This window comes from Mizuhopecten yessoensis, unplaced genomic scaffold, assembly GCF_002113885.1.
Source record: "Mizuhopecten yessoensis strain PY_sf001 unplaced genomic scaffold, ASM211388v2 scaffold2965, whole genome shotgun sequence".
NCBI lineage: Eukaryota > Metazoa > Mollusca > Bivalvia > Pectinida > Pectinidae > Mizuhopecten > Mizuhopecten yessoensis.
This window is the reverse complement of record NW_018404808.1, coordinates 7,724-29,096: the sequence shown is the minus strand read 5'-3', so window position 1 is coordinate 29,096 and position 21,373 is coordinate 7,724. Positions and strand designations below refer to the sequence as shown.

Sequence of the window (21,373 nt, the reverse complement as noted above, 5' to 3'; positions counted from 1 at the left end):
TCAAATAATGGTCAGGTAGTCACCCGGTTTATGGAAAAATTATCCGAAATCATCCAGAGGATATTTCGAAAGGCGATTTAGGGTCCGACTTAGATACGGAAACCCAAGGGGAGAAGCAATTTACCTCTTCCCAGATCAATTAATCGGCAATCATGTGGTTAACTGGGAGAACGCCAAAATGTTGGAGAGAGAGAGAGAGAGAGCAATCTGTTTAAACGTACATGTAAGTTAAAGGAAGCTATCTCGATACGCCGCAGCGGGCCAGTTCCAAATCGAGACGAGGGATTCATAGACTCTCTCAAATCTATGACCAGATATTGAACAAAGCGTTACAAGTCACTGGTTGTTTTATTTGAACCTATATACAAGATATAGGGAGGGATATTGATAATTGGGGAGGGGGGGGTAATATTTTGTAATATAAGCAAGAATTTCGAACGGTTGTGGCACAATGGGTTAATTCATCAATTAAAGAATGTCATTATCTTTATTAGTGTGGCTTATGATGTACAAACATGTATTAAACAGAGAACCATCAGAGTCGGTTTACGTAAAGATGGAGGTCATATTTTTGTCACCACATCTTAATTGATTAAATAATGCATAAATATCAATTGTGTATGTCTTCTATCATCAAAATGCTTTTGGAATAAATAAATATACAAGTCTTGCATTTTTATCTTGGCTTAAGAAGGCCTAAGGTGTAGAATTATGTTTGTAATAAACGAATTTTGCATTAAGCTTCACGATATTGGCAACACAAAAACTTCGAAAAGAAAACAGAATATGTATTTTAGCTAATCAGCTTTAACACTTACAAACAATAAGAATATTGTTACAGCGTCTCTTTCGGATAATAATAATAATATACAACATTTATATAACGCCCTATATAATTTGTAAAATTACTCTAAAGCGCTTTACAACATATGGATAATAGTAATGGTTATAATTGTGAAAACAAAGGCTTACAATCACTTTAATACATTTAAGCAAGCAATGTGCACATAATTGAACAAATAAAAGGGTGGTATTTACATGACGTCTTTGCAAAGATTCTAAAATGCAGACGGGAAGAGGTGAGTTTTGATGTCCCTCTTGAACTTGGCCAGGGTATTTGACTTTCTAATTGCAGATGGTAAGCTATTCCACAACGTGGCCGAAACCCTCCCAAAGCATCTGTTTCCGTAGGTCACAGCACGAGATTTTGGGACACACAACAAAGATTATGACTCCGACCGCAGTGATCATGACGGCTGATACAGGGTAACAAGCTCTTGTAGGTACCGAGGAGCTGTTCCATTCAGTGTCTTGTATATATGTGTACACCAGAACGTTGTACTGCGACCTGTATCGTACAGGTACATTATAACCAGTGCAACGAATACTTCCGAGTACGAGTAACTAGCCGTGCTGCAGATCACGTTTATCTGATAACGTAATCATGTCACACGGACATCACGCTGTTATTAGTTCGACCATCTTCGGACATACAACCGTAGTATATCGTATGCAAACATGCAACCGTGTTAATAAGAGTAAATGTGACCACCTTATCAGTTATTGAAAACACATTTGACTGTGGTAAACATGTATGAAGTGGACACAGCCGTTATGTTTATGAAGTGGACACAGCCGTTATGTTTAGCATGGTATTCGACCGCGACATTTAGTGTAGACACATGTAACTACGGCACGGACCCATCCATATTGTGTTTGACGAAGAGATTACTACGTCATTTCCTGCAAACCATCATGTCGGACATTCCAGGAAGTGGTATCTACTGACGACCAACATTACGTAAAGATCGTTAGTAATCCTGTGTATACGGTAAGTATTATCGGGATGTTGACGGTCACATTCTTGTAACTAAATGCTGATTAATATAAGTTTAAAGTATACATGTGTTCATTGAATAATGCAAAATAAAGTATACGCTTTACAATCGAGGTGGGTGGCTGTCGAAATATTAGCCAAATATAAAAATTGCTGGTATACAGATGACGTCAGTGTTTCTCTACACGTCCTCAATAACTTTACTCCGGGATATTTACCTAACTCTACATACTTATAGTGTTCGCGTAGAGATAGAGGATACACTATATCGGCCGATCTCATTCAGGACATGCTGTATTTACTCAGATAATATTGACAAACTAATAAGGTGTCGGAACTTGGTGATAACAATATAAGATAGTAAATATCATATGTCTGCATTAGCAACATGTTGCATATGTTAATTTTATGAATGTTAACTAAACGCATGTATAACATAATAGTAAAGCATTGTGGGACAGTGCTTGATCTCAGGCATATGACAATGCAAGTTAGGTAAATCACGTCCTCCTGATAGCATGACAATAATTGGTTCATTAAACCAAAAATGTACAACGTGACCTTATTCCATTCATCAGATTTCTCTAATTTCTGATGAAAAAATAATAATACATGAATTTTTCTTCAAAGAATGATAGTTCTGACCTCACAAAAGGACGGAGACAGACTATAAACAAAACAAAGAAAAACAGCATATGTGTCCTTACGATGAAGATGTTACATGACACATGTACAAATGTAACATTCCTAAAACAGTACCATTTCCGGTCACTCATGCGCAAATCTTGTATAGACAGATATCATTAAATGGAAAATTACACTGCCTTGTGGGATACCAATTGTGGCGTCATTGGTCTCGGACATGAAAGTTTTTCTATGATATAACTGTGTAGTTCACTGGATATGTTTCGTTTTTTTGTAGATTTGAGGGAAAACAAACGACCCAACATGAGGGATGAAAGAGAAAAGACGCCTCTTCTTACCACACTCGACTTGGATTCGTTAAAGTTTTATAAAGCGAATATTGCGTTAGAAAACGTGACGTCATTTACGGGCCGTTACTTCCTTATGGCTCCCTGTATCCTCGTCCATTTCTTTTCTTATGTCTTCTATAATTTAGTTACCACGCAATATCTATACGACTTCTTTGCACGAAAATTAATACAAAATGTAACAGCAATGGAAATCAACCTGAATGGATCCCCGTGTACAATCATTGAGGATTCTGTGTTGTACCAACAACGGACACTTATACAGAAGGAGACAACGAAGGCGTCCCTCACCTTTGTAATAGCAGGATGTGCTCCAGCTCTCTTCATGGACGTCATCTTTGGTGTGCTTAGTGATCGTTATGGCAGAAAACTGTTTGTAATCATTTCTCTTATTGGAACGTTTGTTAAGACGACAATGACGATGGTCGGGATGCATTATAAGCTGAACGCTAGCTATTTCATAGTGTTCATTGCCGTCGAGGGGTTTGCTGGTGGGTGGTGCGCGGTCATCTCGCTTGGATTCGCATTTGTTTCAGATGTGACGTCAGTGGATAAATCTAGAACTAATTCAATTTTCCTCATTGAGATATCAGTTGGCCTCGGTTTGGTACTGGCTGGTGTCACTTCCGGTTACTTGATTGACGGAGTAGGTTTCGTCTACGCCATGATGGTATTAACAGTGCTAAATGTACTCAATATATTTATCATGTTGTTTTGCCTGCCAGACACAGTGAACGAGACCAACTGTGTTAAAGGCAGTTCACTCAGACTCCTCAGGAGTTCGTTTACCTTCTACACTCGGGACACTTCCGCTACAGCAAAACGCTGGAAGTATATTGTGTGTATGTTCATTTTCATTTTCTTTAACTTCAGCGCGCTGAGTCGTCAAACAGTTGACCAACTATACCAGCTCAACGTTCCTTTCTGTTGGGACGCCATTAAAATCGGTTGGTATTCTAGCCTCAGCGATGTATCGCGCAATGTGATAGGTTTAGCCGTCATCCGGGTACTCCAGCATTACATCTCTGACGAGTTGTTGGTGATTGTGAGCGCAGTTTCAGGGTGTACGGCCTATCTGGTGGAAGCGTTCGCTGTCAGTGACGTCATGATGTTCTTTGGTATGTATCATCTTCTATCAGTGTATGTTGTAAGTATTGTGAGTCCAGAGCGTTTACGTACAATGCGTTGTTACTTTTTTTAAGTAAGTTCTCTTTTTATTGTTAGTCAATAACATTTGGGATATGCTTCTTTTTTATCTTAACATTAAAACATATAGTGAAAGGCAGACAGGTGGTTTGGTTATACAACATGATATTGTATGCATGTTTATAATATCTTTACTTAATAAAAACACCAGTAACGATAACTCGTGTTATTTGGGGCACCGTTTTACATTTCAATCCCATTTGATAATATCACTTTTTCTCATCTATATACATACTATATCTTGTATCACCTAAATTTGTCGTGTGACATGATACATTCATTATAACGGATTGCTAAAATTGGAACAGTTATCGACAATACATTGATTTAACGACTTGTGAGGTAATGTAACTGTTTCAGTATATTTTTTCTATAATTAGAATGACTGCACGTACATTGTATTGCTATTCATATAAATGAGCTGACAGAGAGATAGTCTGTCATATAAAAAAAACCGTTTTAAAATTGGTAAGAAACACCTGAAGAAAACAACCCCATTTACATTGTCAAAAAGTGTATATAACAAGTATGCACTCGCTAGCTTGACATACAATAGTTTTACTCCGCACAAACCTTTCACATGTTGCTGTCCAAAGGGAACCCCGGGGTATCGTCGATTTTCAAGTCACACAGTGTTTTTGGGTTTGTCGTTAGAACAATTTCAATTGAAAAGAAAATGAAATCTCACGTGTTCTAATAAGCAATGTGATAGGTTAAGCCGTTATCCGGGTACTCCAGCATTACAGCCGCAGTATCATGGTGTACAGCCCTCAGCCTTAGAATGGCTGCACGTGTCCTTTGACGTCAATTTGCGGATCATTGTTATTCTTATTCATGCGCTGGTAGAGAGATGGTCTGTCATATATAAATCCTTTTTCAAGTCGTGTTTACACGAACAACTACAGTTTTAGATTTTCTTAGTACATTTATTCAGATTTTTTCTATTATTTAAGTCTTGAGGTGGGTTTTTTACAATAATTAGTGGTGGTTGCCTTAAAAAATGACCCCTTCCTTTTCGGCACTGGCGTTATTACTTATGTTTAATATCTTTATTTAAATAAACACCAGAGGTGGTATGCAGATTATTGGAAGAAGAAGTAATACGTATCCAATGAACGTTTCTTCGGATCCCGTGCCCATATTGGATCATACAATGTACCGTCGTTATTACTTATGAGACCTAAACGTATTCGAATCAGTGATAAACCGAATTGGAATATTAAAAAGTAAAACGGAGCCCGATATTTCAGTTCTAGAAAGTTTGAATACACTACATAAACTCCTTATGACTATTACTGTTTCAGTACCGGTAGTGGGTGTATTCTCCATGGTGACTGGCCCAATCCTAAGGTCCATCATGTCTAGGATGACCCCGCCCGACAGACAAGGTCCGTACACAATTATAAAACGTATATGATTTGTGAAATAACAGTTAAACACATGTGTCGTTTTATAAATTACACGTACCTATATAGTTTCTATAATGAAAATTGCTTAAAGAATGTGTACTGTTATTCAAGTCTCCGTACGTGTCTTCACTTTGTTTGTTACTATTACAGGTACGCTATTTTGTACTATTACCGGTTCACTGTTTGTTACTATAACAGGTGCACTGTTTGTTACTATAACAGGTACACCGTTTGTTACTATTACAGGTGTACTGTTTGTTACTATAACAGGTGCACTGTTTGTTACTATTACAGGTGCACTGTTTGTTACTTTTACAGGTTGACTGTGTTACTATAACAGGTGCACTGTTTGTTACTATAACAGGTGCAATGTTTGTTACTATTACAGGTTCACTGTGTGCTACTATTACAGGTGCACTGTTTCCTTATATGACAGGTGCATTGTTTCTTACTATTACAGGTTCACTGTGTGGTACTATTACAGGTACACTGTTTGTTACTATTACAGGTTCACTGTTTCTTACTATTACAGGTTCACTGTGTGGTACTATTACAGGTACACTGTGTGGTACTATTACAGGTACACTGTTTGGTACTATTACAAGTGTACTGTTTTTTTACTATTACAGGTTCACTGTGTGGTACTATTACAGGTGTACTGTTTTTTTACTATTACAGGTTCACTGTTACTATTACAGGTTCACTGTGTGGTACTATTAAAGGTACACTGTTTGTTACTATTGCAGGTTCACTGTTTCTTACTATTACAGGTTCACTGTGTGGTACTATTACAGGTGTACTGTTTTTTTACTATTACAGGTTCACTGTTTGTTACTATTACGAGTGTACTGTTTGTTACTATTACAGGTGTACTGTTTGTTACTATTACGGGTGTACTGTTTGTTACTATTACGAGTGTACTGTTTGTTACTATTACGAGTGTACTGTTTGTTACTATTACGGGTGTACTGTTTGTTACTATTACGGGTGTACTGTTTGTTACTATTACGGGTGTACTGTTTGTTACTATTACAGTACACCTGTAATAGTAACACACAGTGGACCTGTAATAGTAACACACAGTGAAGCTGAAATAGTAACAAACAGTGAACCTGTAATAGTAACACACAGTGAACCTGTAATAGTAACAAACAGTACACCTGTTTGTTACTATTACAGGTTCACTGTTTGTTACTATTACAGGTGCACTGTGTGGTACTATTACAGGTGTACTGTTTGTTACTATTACAGGTACACTGTGTGTTACTATTACAGGTACACTGTGTGTTACTATTACAGGTGTACTGTTTGTTACTATTACAGGTGTACTGTTCGTTGCTATTACAGGTGCACTGTTTGATACTATTACAGGTTTACTGTTTTTTTACTATTACAGGTTCACTGTTCGTTACTTTTACAGGTGCACTGTTTGCTACTATTACAGGTGTACTGTGTGTTACTATTACAGGTCCACTGTGTGTTACTATTACAGGTGTACTGTTCGTTGCTATTACAGGTGCACTGTTTGATACTATTACAGGTTTACTGTTATTTTACTATTACAGGTTCACTGTTTGTTTCTATTACAGGTGCACTGTTTGATACTATTACAGGTTTACTGTTATTTTACTATTACAGGTTCACTGTTTGTTTCTATTACAGGTGTACTGTTTGTTACTTTTACAGGTGTACTGTTTTTTTACTATTGCAGGGGCACTGTTTGTTACTATTACAGGTGTACTGTTTGTTGCTATTACAGGTGCACTGTTTGTTACTATTACAGGTTTACTGTTTTTTTACTATTACAGGTTCACTGTTTGTTACTATTACAGGTGCACTGTTTGTTACTATTACAGGTGTACTGTTTGTTACTATTACAGGTGTACTGTTTGTTACTATTACAGGTCCACTGTGTGCTATTATTACAGTTGCACTGTTTGTTACTATTACAGGTACACTGTTTGTTCCTATTACATGTGCACTGTTTGTTACTATTACAGGTACACTGTTTGTTACTACTATTAATGCAGGGGTTCCATTTGTTTTTACTACAGGTGCACTGTTTGCTGGTCTGGCAATGGTACAGACCCTCTGTACAATTCTTGTTGACGTTCTGACCAAGACTGTTTATCTTGCCACGGTAGAAACCGCCCGGGGGTCAGTCTTCCTCCTTTCAGCGGGCTTTTGTGCCCTCGTCCTCCTCTTTTTCGTGTAAGTTATCTTTTTATATCGTTATTACCTGCTCCTCGTCTTCCCTATCTACAACAACACACACACACACACACACACACACACACACACCCTTCCAGCATCCCTTCCTACTCAACTTCCCTACCGAACCATACCTCCATATTCTCTCCCTGCCACCTCCTTCCATTCCTCAACCTCGTATAGCATAGCATATATAATATTTACGCCAATCTAATTAAAATTATATTTTCAATCGCTACCGTTTACTGATATGTCGCGTTGAAGTCTAACAACATCCCTTAGAGGGTCACGTCAGAGGTCAACATGAATGCATTATCGTATATATAACAAGCCAATCAAAACGCGACATAACTCTTTCTTTCAACCAATCAGAAAGCAGGACCCGTAGCATTTAATGCAGACACCTCGTAGCCCAAAATCCACTTTTTCGTCTGGTCCAGTGATAGTTTGAATATTGCGAAGCCTGTCATTGGTTAATTTTAGTTTCAGGTTGTTAAACTTGTTAACGACAACATCACCAGAAGAGGAAGTCTCTCTTATTTCAAAGCAAAATCCACAAATTGTACGAACGTTGTTTTGTAGATAGACACGGCGTGGTGTCATCGGCACCGCCATTTTCGATGCTCATTTGACACCTCTCGGTCTTTTAGTATAGCAAGTGTGTTCCGAAATCATTACATCATCACTTACAGAAATGCGTAAGCTCTCATCTGATTTGTTAATGCAAAGGTCGCCTGAACATGATCCTCTACGGGATGTTGTTAGATCTTCAACGCGACATATCAGTAAACGGGAGCGATGTGAAGATATAATTTAATTAGATTGTGTTTACGCCTGATGTATGGTGATGTAGGAGTTATTTCCCTTACCACACATGATAGAGCAATCAGAAATGTTATTTTCTTGCGGTTCGCAGTAATAGCAGGAAATATATGTCTGTTCGTTTTCGCTAGGAGCTGTCAGGGGCGTAGAGTCCATAGAAAAAAAGCCCGGGCTTACACATAAAAAATCCGTGTGTGCCATTTGTCAAAAAAGTTGCCACTGAAACAAACAAAAAATGAAATCATGTTATCATGATAATATCTTAATTGACCTTTGTATTAATTATTTACTAAATACTAATAATACTACATCATACTTTCCGGAATATTTAATATGTCATGGTCGTCTATTACTTCCAATCCGGTATTTCCGGTGTTATAGTATGTTGACAGAAGTACATTTGCAAAATGAAGAAGACTTCCAATAGTTCAAAGTAGATATATACCTTCTTCAAGCCAAAATGACATCATGTTATCATGATAATATCTTAATTGACCTTTGTATTAATTATTTACTAAATACTAATAATACTACATCATACTTTCCGGAATATTTAATATGTCATGGTCGTCTATTACTTCCAATCCGGTATTTCTGGTGTTATAGTATGTTGACAGAAGTACATTTGCAAAATGAAGAAGACTTCCAATAGTTCAAAGTAGATGCATACCTTCTTCAAGCCAAAACCACGTAATACTGATGCAAAATCCGGTACATGCAAATATTGCTGATAATCTAACAAGCCCATCCGCAGGCCCAAGCATCACAAAGCAAAGCACGTGCTTGGACCCTCCAAATTCATTAAAGACACTCCAGCAAGGACCATGGTACATTAACATTAAAATTGAAGATTTAAATCCCAGCATAAAAGCAATTCAGAACAGGTTGTCCACAATCTATTGACGACACCGTCTCAGTGGCAGGGCCTAGACACATTGAATTTCCTTCAATGTAGTTAAGACAGTTATGGGTTTAGCGATATTATCGATAGAAACTACCAGAAGACTTCTCGTAAATTATCGCAGGGAAAATATGGATTAGCGTTATTGTACAAAAAGAGGGACCCAGACCGTCTCCGTCATGGTATTTAGACTGGTTAGATAGGGGAAAAAAACACTTCTGGTAGCATGACTGAAAAAATATGGAAGATCGGTCGGGATTTATATACTTATAACTTATAGAACTTTAATTATATATTTTTCTCCTTCTTTTTTAAGAGGGGTGGGACTAATTCATTTGATTATATTTTTTCATTGAAGAGTACCAAGACAAACCAAGACCGTCTTTCCACGCTAGCAATTCTACATGTCCACAGAAAAAATCCTATAAATACGGACAACGTAGTACAGACCTCCATAATACAAAAGAAAAGAAAGGTGTCTTTTTATCTCTAGACATTTCTAGCTGTAAGCTGTAAATTGCATGTTGGCTGGGCAACGTGTAGTATGAAATAAACATAATAGCGAACATAAGTTATGTGATGTTCTTCATTTCAGCGCATTTGACACTAAAATATGTCTTAAATATGTCTTTAAATAACTGTCTCGGATAACAATTTGAATTACACATATCGATGAACCTAGCTACGCCCCTGGCTGTAGTCTGATTGGTTGGGCAGAACGAGGTGTGTTGCACGTCCAGGTGACGGTAAGGGTGGAGAGTGTGAAAGCGGGTCATTCTAGCCTGTTGAACCTTACCAGACTGTTGCGTTTCTCTTTCATAATATTTTTCAGCAAATATTATAAATTGTATTATTATTCAAATACTGGTAGTGTATGGGATAAGTACAGATACACGGAAAGTTTGTGTCGTGAACTACTGTAGCGATCAGTAATTTAATTAAATTTTGTGTCTTTTGTCAATGAATCAAAGTTAACCGATTACAGATATTTTAGAGAATATGTTATCATGATTTATTTAGCGATAGTTTTTGGTCTCATGTAGTTTTCGCTGGTTTTTAGCCCAGGACGCTTTTCAACATACAAGGTGCATTTGTAAGGTTTAGTTGATAGGATTGTGCGAAGCGAGAGATATACATTTATGTGATTCAAACGTGTATTAATCTGATATGATTATGATTAAACGCCGCTCCAGTGCTACTTCGTGACAGGCAATCTCAGGTATGGTGTTGTTGGTTTATTGTTACAGTGTAGGTAGGACACGGTAAGGTTAATTAAGTGACAGTGTAGAACACATCTTTTCATTTTAGAATATTCCAGCTAAAAAAAATCTCAAAGTTAACGTTATACCAGGGTTTATTCTAATATAATGTTCCGTGTTTCAGGATATTCTCATTGGCATCGAGGAAGTCGGAGAAGGAAATGGCTTTAAATGGGTGACAGAATGATGAAACGAATAAATGAAAGGGAATTGCGATGATTTATCAAATGTAAAATGAGTTATGGCATTGTGTGTGTAAGTGACGCAAATGTTACGACACAGCGTAGATGAAAGCGATGAAATGACAAATGTCGGAAAAATGAATCGATGAAGATCTTTCGTATCATGTTGTTAGTAAATGAAAGGGGTGACCTTTTATTGGTAAATGATGGACCGTGACATTTCATTCAATCGAGGAGTTAACATGGCATTGTGCTGGTGAAGAAGGAGCATGACTCAATGTCGGTGAAAGAGAGGAGGGTATGACATCGTATTGATGAAGGGGTGAAAATGATTTAGTTGTGGATGAAGGGGTGGACATGACTTAGTTGTGGATGAAGGGGTGAACATGACCAAGTTGTGGATGAAGGGGTGGACATGACTTAATTGTGGATGAAGGGGTGAACATGACATAGTTGTGGATGAAAGGATGAACATGACTTAGTTGTGGATGAAGAGGTGAACATGACATAGTTGTGGATAAAGGGGTGGACATGACTTAGTTGTGGATGAAGGGTTGAACATGACATAGTTGTGAATGAAGGGGTGAACATGACGTAGTTGTGGATGAAGGGGTGTACATGACTTAGTTGTGGATGAAGGGGTGAACATTACTTAGTTGTGGATGAAGGGGTGAACATGACCAAGTTGTGGATGAAGGGGTGGACATGACTTAGTTGTGGATGAAGAGGTGGACATGACTTAGTTTTGGATGAAGGGGTGAACATGACAAAGATGTGGATGAAGAGGAGAACATGACTTAGTTGTAGATGAAGAGGTGAACATGACATAGTTGTGGATGAATGGGTGAACATGACTTAGTTGTGGATGAAGGGGTGGACATGACTTAATTGTGGATGAAGGGGGGAACATGACATAGTTGTGGATGAAGGGGTGAACATGACTTAGTTGTGGATGAAGAGGTGGACATGACTTAGTTTTGGATGAAGGGGTGAACATGACAAAGATGTGGATGAAGAGGTGAACATGACTTAGTTGTGGATGAAGAGGTGGACATGACTTAGTTGTGGATAAAGGGGTGAACATGACAAAGATGTGAATGAAGGAATGAAAATGACATAGTTGTGGATTAAGGGGTGGGCATGACTTAGTTGTGGATGAAGGGGTGAACACGACATAGTTGTGGATGAAGGGATGAACATGACTTAGTTGTGGATGAAAAGGTGAACATGACATAGTTGTGGATGAAGGGATGAACATGACTTAGTTGTGGATGAAAAGGTGAACATGACATAGTTGTGGATGAAAGGGTGAACATGACATAGTTGTGGATGAAGAGGTGAAAATGACATAGTTGTGAATGAAGGGGTGAACAAGACATAGTTGTGGATGAAGGGGTGAACATAACTTAGTTGTGGATGAAGAGGTGAACATGACATAGTTGTGGATGAAGGGTTGAACATGACATAGTTGTGGATAAAGGGGTGGACATGACTAAGTTGTGGATGAAGAGGTGGACATGACTTAGTTGTGGATGAAGGGGTGAACATGACAAAGATGTGAATGAAGGAATGAAAATGACATAGTTGTGGATGAAGGGGTGGGCATGACTTAGTTGTGGATGAAGGGGTGAACATGACAAAGATGTGGATGAAGAGGTGAACATGACTTAGTTGTGGATGAAGAAGTGAACATGACATAGTTGTGGATGAAGGGGTGAACATGACTTAGTTGTGGATGAAGAGGTGGACATGACTTAGTTGTGGATGAAGGGGTGAACATGACAAAGATGTGGATGAAGAGGTGAACATGACTTAGTTGTAGATGAAGAGGTGAATATGACATAGTTGTGGATGAAGGGATGAACATGACATAGTTGTGGATGAAGGGATGAACATGACTTAGTTGTGAATGAAGGGGTGAACATGACTTAGTTGTGGATGAAGGGGTGAATATGACATAGTTGTGAATGAAGGGGTGAACATGATTTAGTTGCGGATGAAGGGGTGAACATGACATAGTTGTGAATGAAGGGGTGAACATGACTTAGTTGTGGATGAAGGGGTGAACATGACAAAGATGTTGATGGAGGGATGAACATGACTTAGTTGTGGAAGAAGGGATGAACATGACATAGTTGTGGATGAAGAGGTGAACATGACTAAGTTGTGAATGAAGGGATGAACATGACAAAGTTGTGGATGAAGGGGTGAACATGACATAGTTGTGGATGAAGGGGTGAACATGACAAAGATGTGGATGAAGAGGTGAACATGACCAAGTTGTGGATGAAGAGGTGAACATGACATAGTTGTGGATGAATGGGTGAACATGACTTAGTTATGGATGAAGGGGTGGACATGACTTAGTTGTGGATGAAGGGGTGAACATTACTTAGTTGTGGATGAAGGGGTGAACATGACATAGTTGTGAATGAAGGGGTGAACATGACATAGTTGTGGATGAAGGGGTGGACATGACTTAGTTGTGGATGAAGGGGTGAACATGACAAAGATGTGGATGAAGAGGTGAACATGACTTAGTTGTGGATGAAGAGGTGAACATGACATAGTTGTGGATGAAGGGGTGAACATGACTTAGTTGTGGATAAAGAGGTGGACATGAATTAGTTGTGGATGAAGGGGTGAACATGACAAGGATGTGGATGAAGAGGTGAACATGACATAGTTGTGGATGAAGAGGTGAACATGACATAGTTGTGGATGAAGGGATGAACATGACATAGTTGTGGATGAAGGGTTGAACATGACTTAGTTGTGAATGAAGGGGTGAACATGACTTAGTTGTGGATGAAGGGGTGAACATTTCTTAGTTGTGGATGAAGGGGTGAACATGACATAGTTGTGAATGAAGGGGTGAACAAGACTTAGTTGTGGATGAAGGGTTGAACATGACTTAGTTGTGAATGAAGGGGTGAACATGACTTAGTTGAGGATGAATGAGTGAATATGACAAAGTTGTGAATGAACGAGACGACATAAATCATGTTTGGGAAGAAGACATGACATTTAGCTGGTGAAAGAGGAAACATGACATTAAGCTGGTGAAAGAGGAAACATGACATTGTTTTGGTAAAGGAGGGGAAGTGAAGCATCATTGTTTAGGGAATATGATTTCTTGTTCGCATATCTATGTACTGCGGAGAAACTCTTTAACAAGGACAACAAAAGTCCGTCATTTGACGATGAGAATACATGTGTATAATTGTTGAATTTAGATGTGAACATGATACGTGATGGAAAATTGTTGAGATGCTCCGTGTTTCTGTACAATAAATCACGGGATGTTTTAAAATGTAAATAAAACATGTACCTCCTTATCAAACGTAGTAAGTGATACGACACCTCGACACGCGATGTTTCGTGCCTAGAATACGGTCACAGTTACATGATCAGAGACCGACATGTACCCGGTGTCTGCCAGCTAGTCGGGTAGGACACCCATCATTCTTGATGTTACCATTAAAAGTACAAATACAGCTACAGCAAACATAACCCTAAACAATGTCGGAAAATAATCCGAAGTTAAGGTTTCTATACAGAACTACAAGATTCCAGTCAAAAATAGGGCGAATGTTTTGTCATGGCCTCCTTTCAGTAGTTCGCAACATAATTCCCTATATGCTGAATTACCTTTGGATTGAAAGCAATGTAAAAATACTTATTTCAAAACAGAACTACTTGTTTATACACATAACTTCTTGTTTATACACAGAACTACTTGTTTATACACAGAACTCCTTGTTCATACACAGAACTACTTGTTTATATACAGAACTACTTGTTTATATACAGAACTACTTGTACATGTATATAAACAGAACTACTTGTTTATATACATAACTTCTTGTTAAAAACAGAACTGCTTGCTTATTTACAGTACTACATGTTTATATACTGAACTACATGTTTATATACAGAACTACTTGTTTATACACAGAACTACTTGTTTATACACAGAACTACTTGTTTATACACAGAACTACTTGTTTATACACAGAACTACAGTACTATATGTTTGTATACATAACTACTTGTTTATACACAGAACTACTTGTTTATATACAGAACTACTTGTTTATACACAGACCTACTTGTTTATACACAGAACTACTTGTTTATAAACAGAACTACTTGTTTATACACAGAACTACAGTACTATATGTTTGTATACATAACTACTTGTTTATACACAGAACTACTTGTTTATATACAGAACTACTTGTTTATACACAGACCTACTTGTTTATACACAGAACTACTTGTTTATAAACAGAACTACTTGTTTATAATATACGGAACTACTTGTTTATATACAGAACTAGTTGTTTATACACAGAACTACTTGTTTATACACAGAACTACTTGTTTATACACGGAACTACTTGTTTATACACATAACTACTTGTTTATATACAGAATTACAGTACTTCATGTTTATACACAGAACTACATGTTTATACACGGAACTACTTGTTTATACACAGAACTATTTGTTTATACACAGAACTACTTGTTTATACATAGAACTACTTGTTAATATACAGAATTACAGTACTACATGTTTATACACAGAACTACTTGTTTATACACAGAACTACTTGTTTATACACGGAACTACTTGTTTATACACATAACTACTTGTTTATATACAGATTTACAGTACTTCATGTTTATACACCGAACTACATGTTTATACACGGAACTACTTGTTTATACACAGAACTATTTGTTTATACACAGAACTACTTGTTTATACATATAACTACTTGTTTATATACAGAATTACAGTACTACATGTTTATACACAGAACTACTTGTTTATACACAGAACTAATTGTTTATACACAGAGCTACTTGTTTATACAAAGAACTACTTGTTTATAAACAGAACTACTTGTTTATATACAGAACTACTTGTTTATACACAGAACTACTTGTTTATACACAGAACTACTTGTTTATATACAAAATTACTTGTTTTTATACAGAATTACAGTACTACATGTTTATACACAGAACTACATGTTTATACACAGAACTACTTGTTTATACACAGAACTACTTGTTTATAAACAGAACTACTTGTTTATACATAGAACTACTTGTTTCTATACAGAATAACAGTACTACATGTTTATACACAGAACTTCTTGTTTATACAAAGAACTACTTGTTTATAAACAGAACTACTTGTTTATATACAGAACTACTTGTTTATACACAGAACTACTTGTTTATAAACAAAACTACTTGTTTATAATATACAGAACTACTTGTTTATATACAGAACTAGTTGTTTATACACAGAACTACTTGTTTATACACAGAACTACTTGTTTATACATAGAACTACTTGTTTATACACAGAATTACTTGTTTATACACAAAACTACTTGTTTATATACAGTACTACCTGTTTATATGCAGAACTACTTGTTTATGCACAGAACTACTTGTTTATACACAGAACTACTTGTTTATATACAGAACTACTTGTTTATATATAGAACTAATTGTTTATACACAGAACTATTTGTTTATATACAGTACTACTTGTTTATATACATAACTACTTGTTTATATACAGAACTACATGTTTATATACATAACTACTTGTTTATATACAGTACTACTTGTTTCAAAACAGAACTACTTGCATATATACAAAACTACTTGTTTATATACAGAACTGTTTTTATATACATCACTACTTGTTTTTATACAGAACTACTTGTTTATATACATAACTACTTCTTTATATACCAAAAAACTTCTTTCCCTACAAAACTACTTGTTTATTTAACTTTATTATGTTACAACATTTTAAGTTTTATCAAAACAGATCATCCATCTTGTTGACTCAATAATAATCACAAGGGGTACCGAGAGAAAACTCATGACCACCATTTTACAACGAGGGCTACAGCCAACTTACTTGTTTACAGTATAGAACTTCTTATTCTTATATAGAAATGCATACATGTACATAATTACATAAATACAGGACTACTTATTTACACACAGAACTAATTGTGTGCAGACGGAACTACTTGTTTTCGTATTAAACGATTTTTTTTACTTATGAAACAGCCTGTTTACAAACAGAACTTAATATTTTTATGGATGTACCGAAGTTATCTCTGTATATACAGAAATATTTATTAATACATACATCTATACACGAATCTATGTAAACAGTCCCTCGCACGTCTCCACGACATTCTGGTTTTCACGATACGTTTGTTTACGTATCGTATGATACATATAACATTGACAAAACCAGGTGATCTGGAAATCCGGGTATAATCAAAATCGGCACGGCGTCAACAATCCGTGTTCAAATAGAACACGCCCACAAATTTAAACCGAACGGTTGTTTCAGCGTGTCACTCACTGCATCTGTCTCGTCGATTGGTCGATAGAACGTTTTAGGTTTGGTGTCGTCCTTGATTTCAAAAGCAGTGTACAACATTGTACTTTTTTCGGAGACTTGTTGTTTGCGCGCATTATCAACTTAAGATTAAGCATACACGTATATGGAAATGTAAAATTTACATTGCATGTACATGTTTCAAACCCTGTGTCACGACTTGAATGTTTTGTTGAATGTGTACTTATCCACATTTTCGTCAAGTATATAGGTACTTTTTATTGCAAGGGGGCAAAATGAAGAATATTACAAATGCTTGAGAGCTGTCCATAACGGCCACTGCACTGAAAAGTAATATCATAGAACGGTGCCTGTATAATTATGAGAACGTTTCATTCAATTGGTACCTCTCAACATAGGCCACTATTAATGCGTTATTTAAAAATGATTCTCAAACAAAACAGTAAGAAAAATGTCTGGAATGTAAACTATTCAGCCTTACTGTGTCATTATTAATGAGAAATGAACATACAGCTGAAATAACCTTGTCCTCATGGTTGTCTAAACAGTTTCTTTAGATTGTGATTTAACTGTAACAATGGCGCTAACGGTATCGCAATAGAGAAAGAGGTATCGGTGTTGACATGGGACTTACTACAAACCCTAAACAGTGACATGTGACCGTTAAACCACTTACACGGGACCTCATCCTTGACCTTAATTTAACCAACAAATGTCAACAGTTGGGTGACAAAGCTTTCTCTGTGTCTAGGGATAAAGAAAATATTGGTAACCAGCTTTAGACATTTGTAGGACAGAAAACAAACTAGGATCACTAGGGAGAGATGGCTTTGGTGCTTAGCAACATACAAAAACCTAACATGCCACCAGAGAGAGATGGCGTTGGTGCTCAGCAACATACACCAACCCAACATGCCATCAGAGAGAGATGGCGTTGTTGCTCAGCAACAAACAACAACCTAACATGCCATCAGGGAGAGATGGCGTTGGTGCTCAGCAACAAACAACAACCTAACATGCCATCAGGGAGAGAGATAGCTTTGGTTATCAGCAATAGACAATGACATACCACCAGGGAGAGATATGGCTTTTGTCTATTGCAGAAACAAACAATAAAAGATCACAGGGAGAAAGAAGATTTTGGTATTCAGCGACAGACAACAACAATACGTCCCACCGTGTCAGAGACAGCTTTGTTGCTCGATTATAGACAATGGTATATTATGTTGCTAACTGAACTACAATTGTCATTAGTTAGGTACCAAAACTGTCCCTGTTAAAAAATGTAGAGAAGGTTTTCAACTGTTCAACTGTTTCACTGTTGTCTATGGTTAAGGACCAAAGCCTTTCTCTCTGGAGGTATGTACTGTTGTCTATGGTTTTGGACAAAAGTCTTTCTCTCTGGAGGTGTATATTGTTGTCTAGGGTTTAGGACAAAAGCCTTTCTCTCTGGAGGTGTGTACTAATGTCTATAGTTTGGGACCAAAGACTTTCTCTCTGGAGGTGTGTACTTATGTCTATAGTTTTGGACCAAAGATTTCTCTCTGGAGGTGTGTACTGTTGTCTATTGTTTAGGACAAAAGTCTTTCTCTCTGGAGGTGTGTCTTGTTGTCTAGGGTTTAGGACAAAAGCCTTTCTCTCTGGACGTGTGTACTAATGTCTATAGTTATGGACCAAAGGCTTTCTCTCTGGAGGTGTGTACTTACGTCTATAGTTTTGGACCAAAGCCTTTCTCGCTGGAGGGGTGTACTGTTGTCTATTGTTTTGGACCAAAGCCTTTCTCGCTGGAGGGGTGTACTGTTGTCTATTGTTTAGGACAAAAGTCTTTCTCTCTGGAGGTGTGGACTAATGTCTATAGTTTTGGACCAAAGATTTCTCTCTGGAGGTGTGTACTTACGTCTATAGTTTTGGACCAAAGCCTTTCTCGCTGGAGGTGTGTACTGTTGTCTATTGTTTAGGACAAAAGTCTTTCTCTCTGGAGGTGTATATTGTTGTCTAGGGTTTAGGACGAAAGCCTTTCTCTCTGGAGGGGTGTACTTATGTCTATAGTTTTGGACAAAAGTCTTTCTCTCTGGAGGTGTATATTGTTGTCTAGGGTTTAGGACGAAAGCCTTTCTCTCTGGAGGTGTGGACTAATGTCTATAGTTTTGGACCAAAGCTTTCTCTCTGGAGGTGTGTATTGTTGTCTAGAGTTTTGGACCAAAGCCTTTCTTTCTGGAGGTGTGTATTGTTGTCTAGGGTTTTGGACCAAAGCCTTTCTTTCTGGAGGTGTGTATTGTTGTCTAGGGTTTTGGACCAAAGCCTTTCTTTCTGGAGGTGTGTATTGTTGTCTAGGGTTTAGGACAAAAGCCTTTCTCTCTGGACGTGTGTATTGTTGTCTAGAGTTTTGGACCAAAGCCTTTCTTTCTGGAGGTGTGTATTGTTGTCTAGGGTTTTGGACCAAAGCCTTTCTTTCTGGAGGTGTGTATTGTTGTCTAGGGTTTTGGACCAAAGCCTTTCTTTCTGGAGGTGTGTATTGTTGTCTAGGGTTTTGGACCAAAGCCTTTCTCCCTGGAGGTGTGTACTAATGTCCATAGTTTTGGACCAAAGCCTTTCTCCCTGGAGGTGTGTACTAATGTCAATAGATTTGGACCAAAGCCTTTCTCTCTGAAGGTGCGTACTAATGTCTATAGTTTTGGACCAAAGACTTTCTCTCTCTAGGTGTGTTCTGTTATAGATAGCACAGATACCGCACATCCATCCCAGACCATTTTATACATCACATTGGTTGTGTGAGCAGGAGAAAAACACTTTCTCTGAATATTCCATTCGTACGACGACTTCGAGGATTGAACACCGGTCGCCTGCATGGAGGGCCAGAGTGTTAACCACTCGACCAATCCGCCCATCGTATGGTACTTAATAACTTTGTTACTCACTGCAACGTATAACCCAGTTCTCGTCATGTTTTAGGTAAAATGTTCCCAACTGCAACGTATACCTCAGTTCTCGTCATGTTCTATATAAACTGTTCCCCGCTACAAAGTATAACCCGGTTCTCGTCATGTTTTAGGTAAAATGTTCCCCGCTACAACGTATAACTCAGTTCTAGTCATGTTCTATGTAAACGTAAACTGTTCCCCGCTACAAAGTATAACCCAGTTCTCGTCATGTTTTAGGTGAAATGTTCCCCGCTACAACATATAACCCAGTTCTCGTCATGTTTTAGGTAAAATGTTCCACACTACAACGTATAACCCAGTTCTCGTCATGTTCTATGTAAACTGTTCCCCGCTACAAAGTATAACCCATTCTCGTCTTGTTTTAGGTTAAATGTTCCCCGCAACAACATATAACTCAGTTCTCGTCATGTTCTATGTAAAATGTTCACCGCTACAACGTATAACCCAGTTCTCGTCATATTTTAGGTAAAATGTTCCCCGCTACAACGTATAACCCAGTTCTCGTCATGTTTTAGATAAAATGTTCACCGCTACAACGTATAACTCAGTTCTCGTCATGTTTTAGGTAAAATGTTCACCAGTACAACGTATAACCCAGTTCTCGTCATGTTCTAGATAAAATGTTCACCGCTGCAACGTATAACTCAGTTCTCGTCATGTTTTCTAGGTAAACTGTTCACTACTACAACGTATAACCCAGTTCACGTCATGCTCTAGGTAAACTGTTCCCCGCTACCACAAATAACCCAGATATTTAAATGTCCAAGGTAAAATGTTCCCCACTACAACATATAACTCAATTCTCGTCATGTTCTATGTAAAATGTTCCCCGCTACAACGTATAACCCAGTTCTCGTCATGCTCTAGGTAAACTGTTCACTACTACAACGTATAACCCAGTTCTCGTCATGTTTTAGGTAAAATGTTCCCCAGTACAACGTATAACCCAGTTCTCGTCATACTCTAGGTAAACTGTTCCCCGCTACCACAAATAACCCAGATATTTAAATGTCCAAGGTAAAATGTTCCCCACTACAACATATAACCCAGTTCTCGTCATGTTCTATGTAAAATATTCACCGCTACAACGTATAACCTAGTTCTCGTCATGTTTTAGGTAATATGTTCCCCACTACAACATATAACTCAGTTCTCGTCATGTTCTATGTAAAATGTTTCCGGCTACAACGTATAACCCAG

At 37.6% G+C, this 21,373-nt stretch overlaps 1 protein-coding gene across 4 annotated transcripts; it reads left to right on the top strand.

The window, feature by feature from the left end:
* Nucleotides 1–1,430: 1,430 nt before the first annotated feature.
* Nucleotides 1,431–14,149, top strand: LOC110446725 (solute carrier family 46 member 3-like). Of its 4 annotated transcripts, none has more exons than XR_002462493.1 (6): nucleotides 1,431–1,831; nucleotides 2,760–3,947; nucleotides 5,340–5,423; nucleotides 7,499–7,655; nucleotides 10,762–11,199; nucleotides 11,316–14,149. XR_002462493.1 is itself a non-coding variant. In XM_021492005.1 (5 exons), the coding sequence occupies exons 2-5, from the start codon at nucleotides 2,786–2,788 to the stop codon at nucleotides 10,814–10,816; spliced, it is 1,458 nt and encodes a 485-aa protein (XP_021347680.1). In that variant the 5' UTR covers nucleotides 1,431–1,831; nucleotides 2,760–2,785; the 3' UTR covers nucleotides 10,817–14,149. The 4 variants fall into 4 exon arrangements, 1 of the variants encoding a protein (XP_021347680.1); XR_002462495.1 differs by having other exon boundaries at nucleotides 10,762–12,881; nucleotides 13,346–14,149; XR_002462494.1 differs by having other exon boundaries at nucleotides 10,762–13,200; nucleotides 13,346–14,149.
* Nucleotides 14,150–21,373: the final 7,224 nt, after the last annotated feature.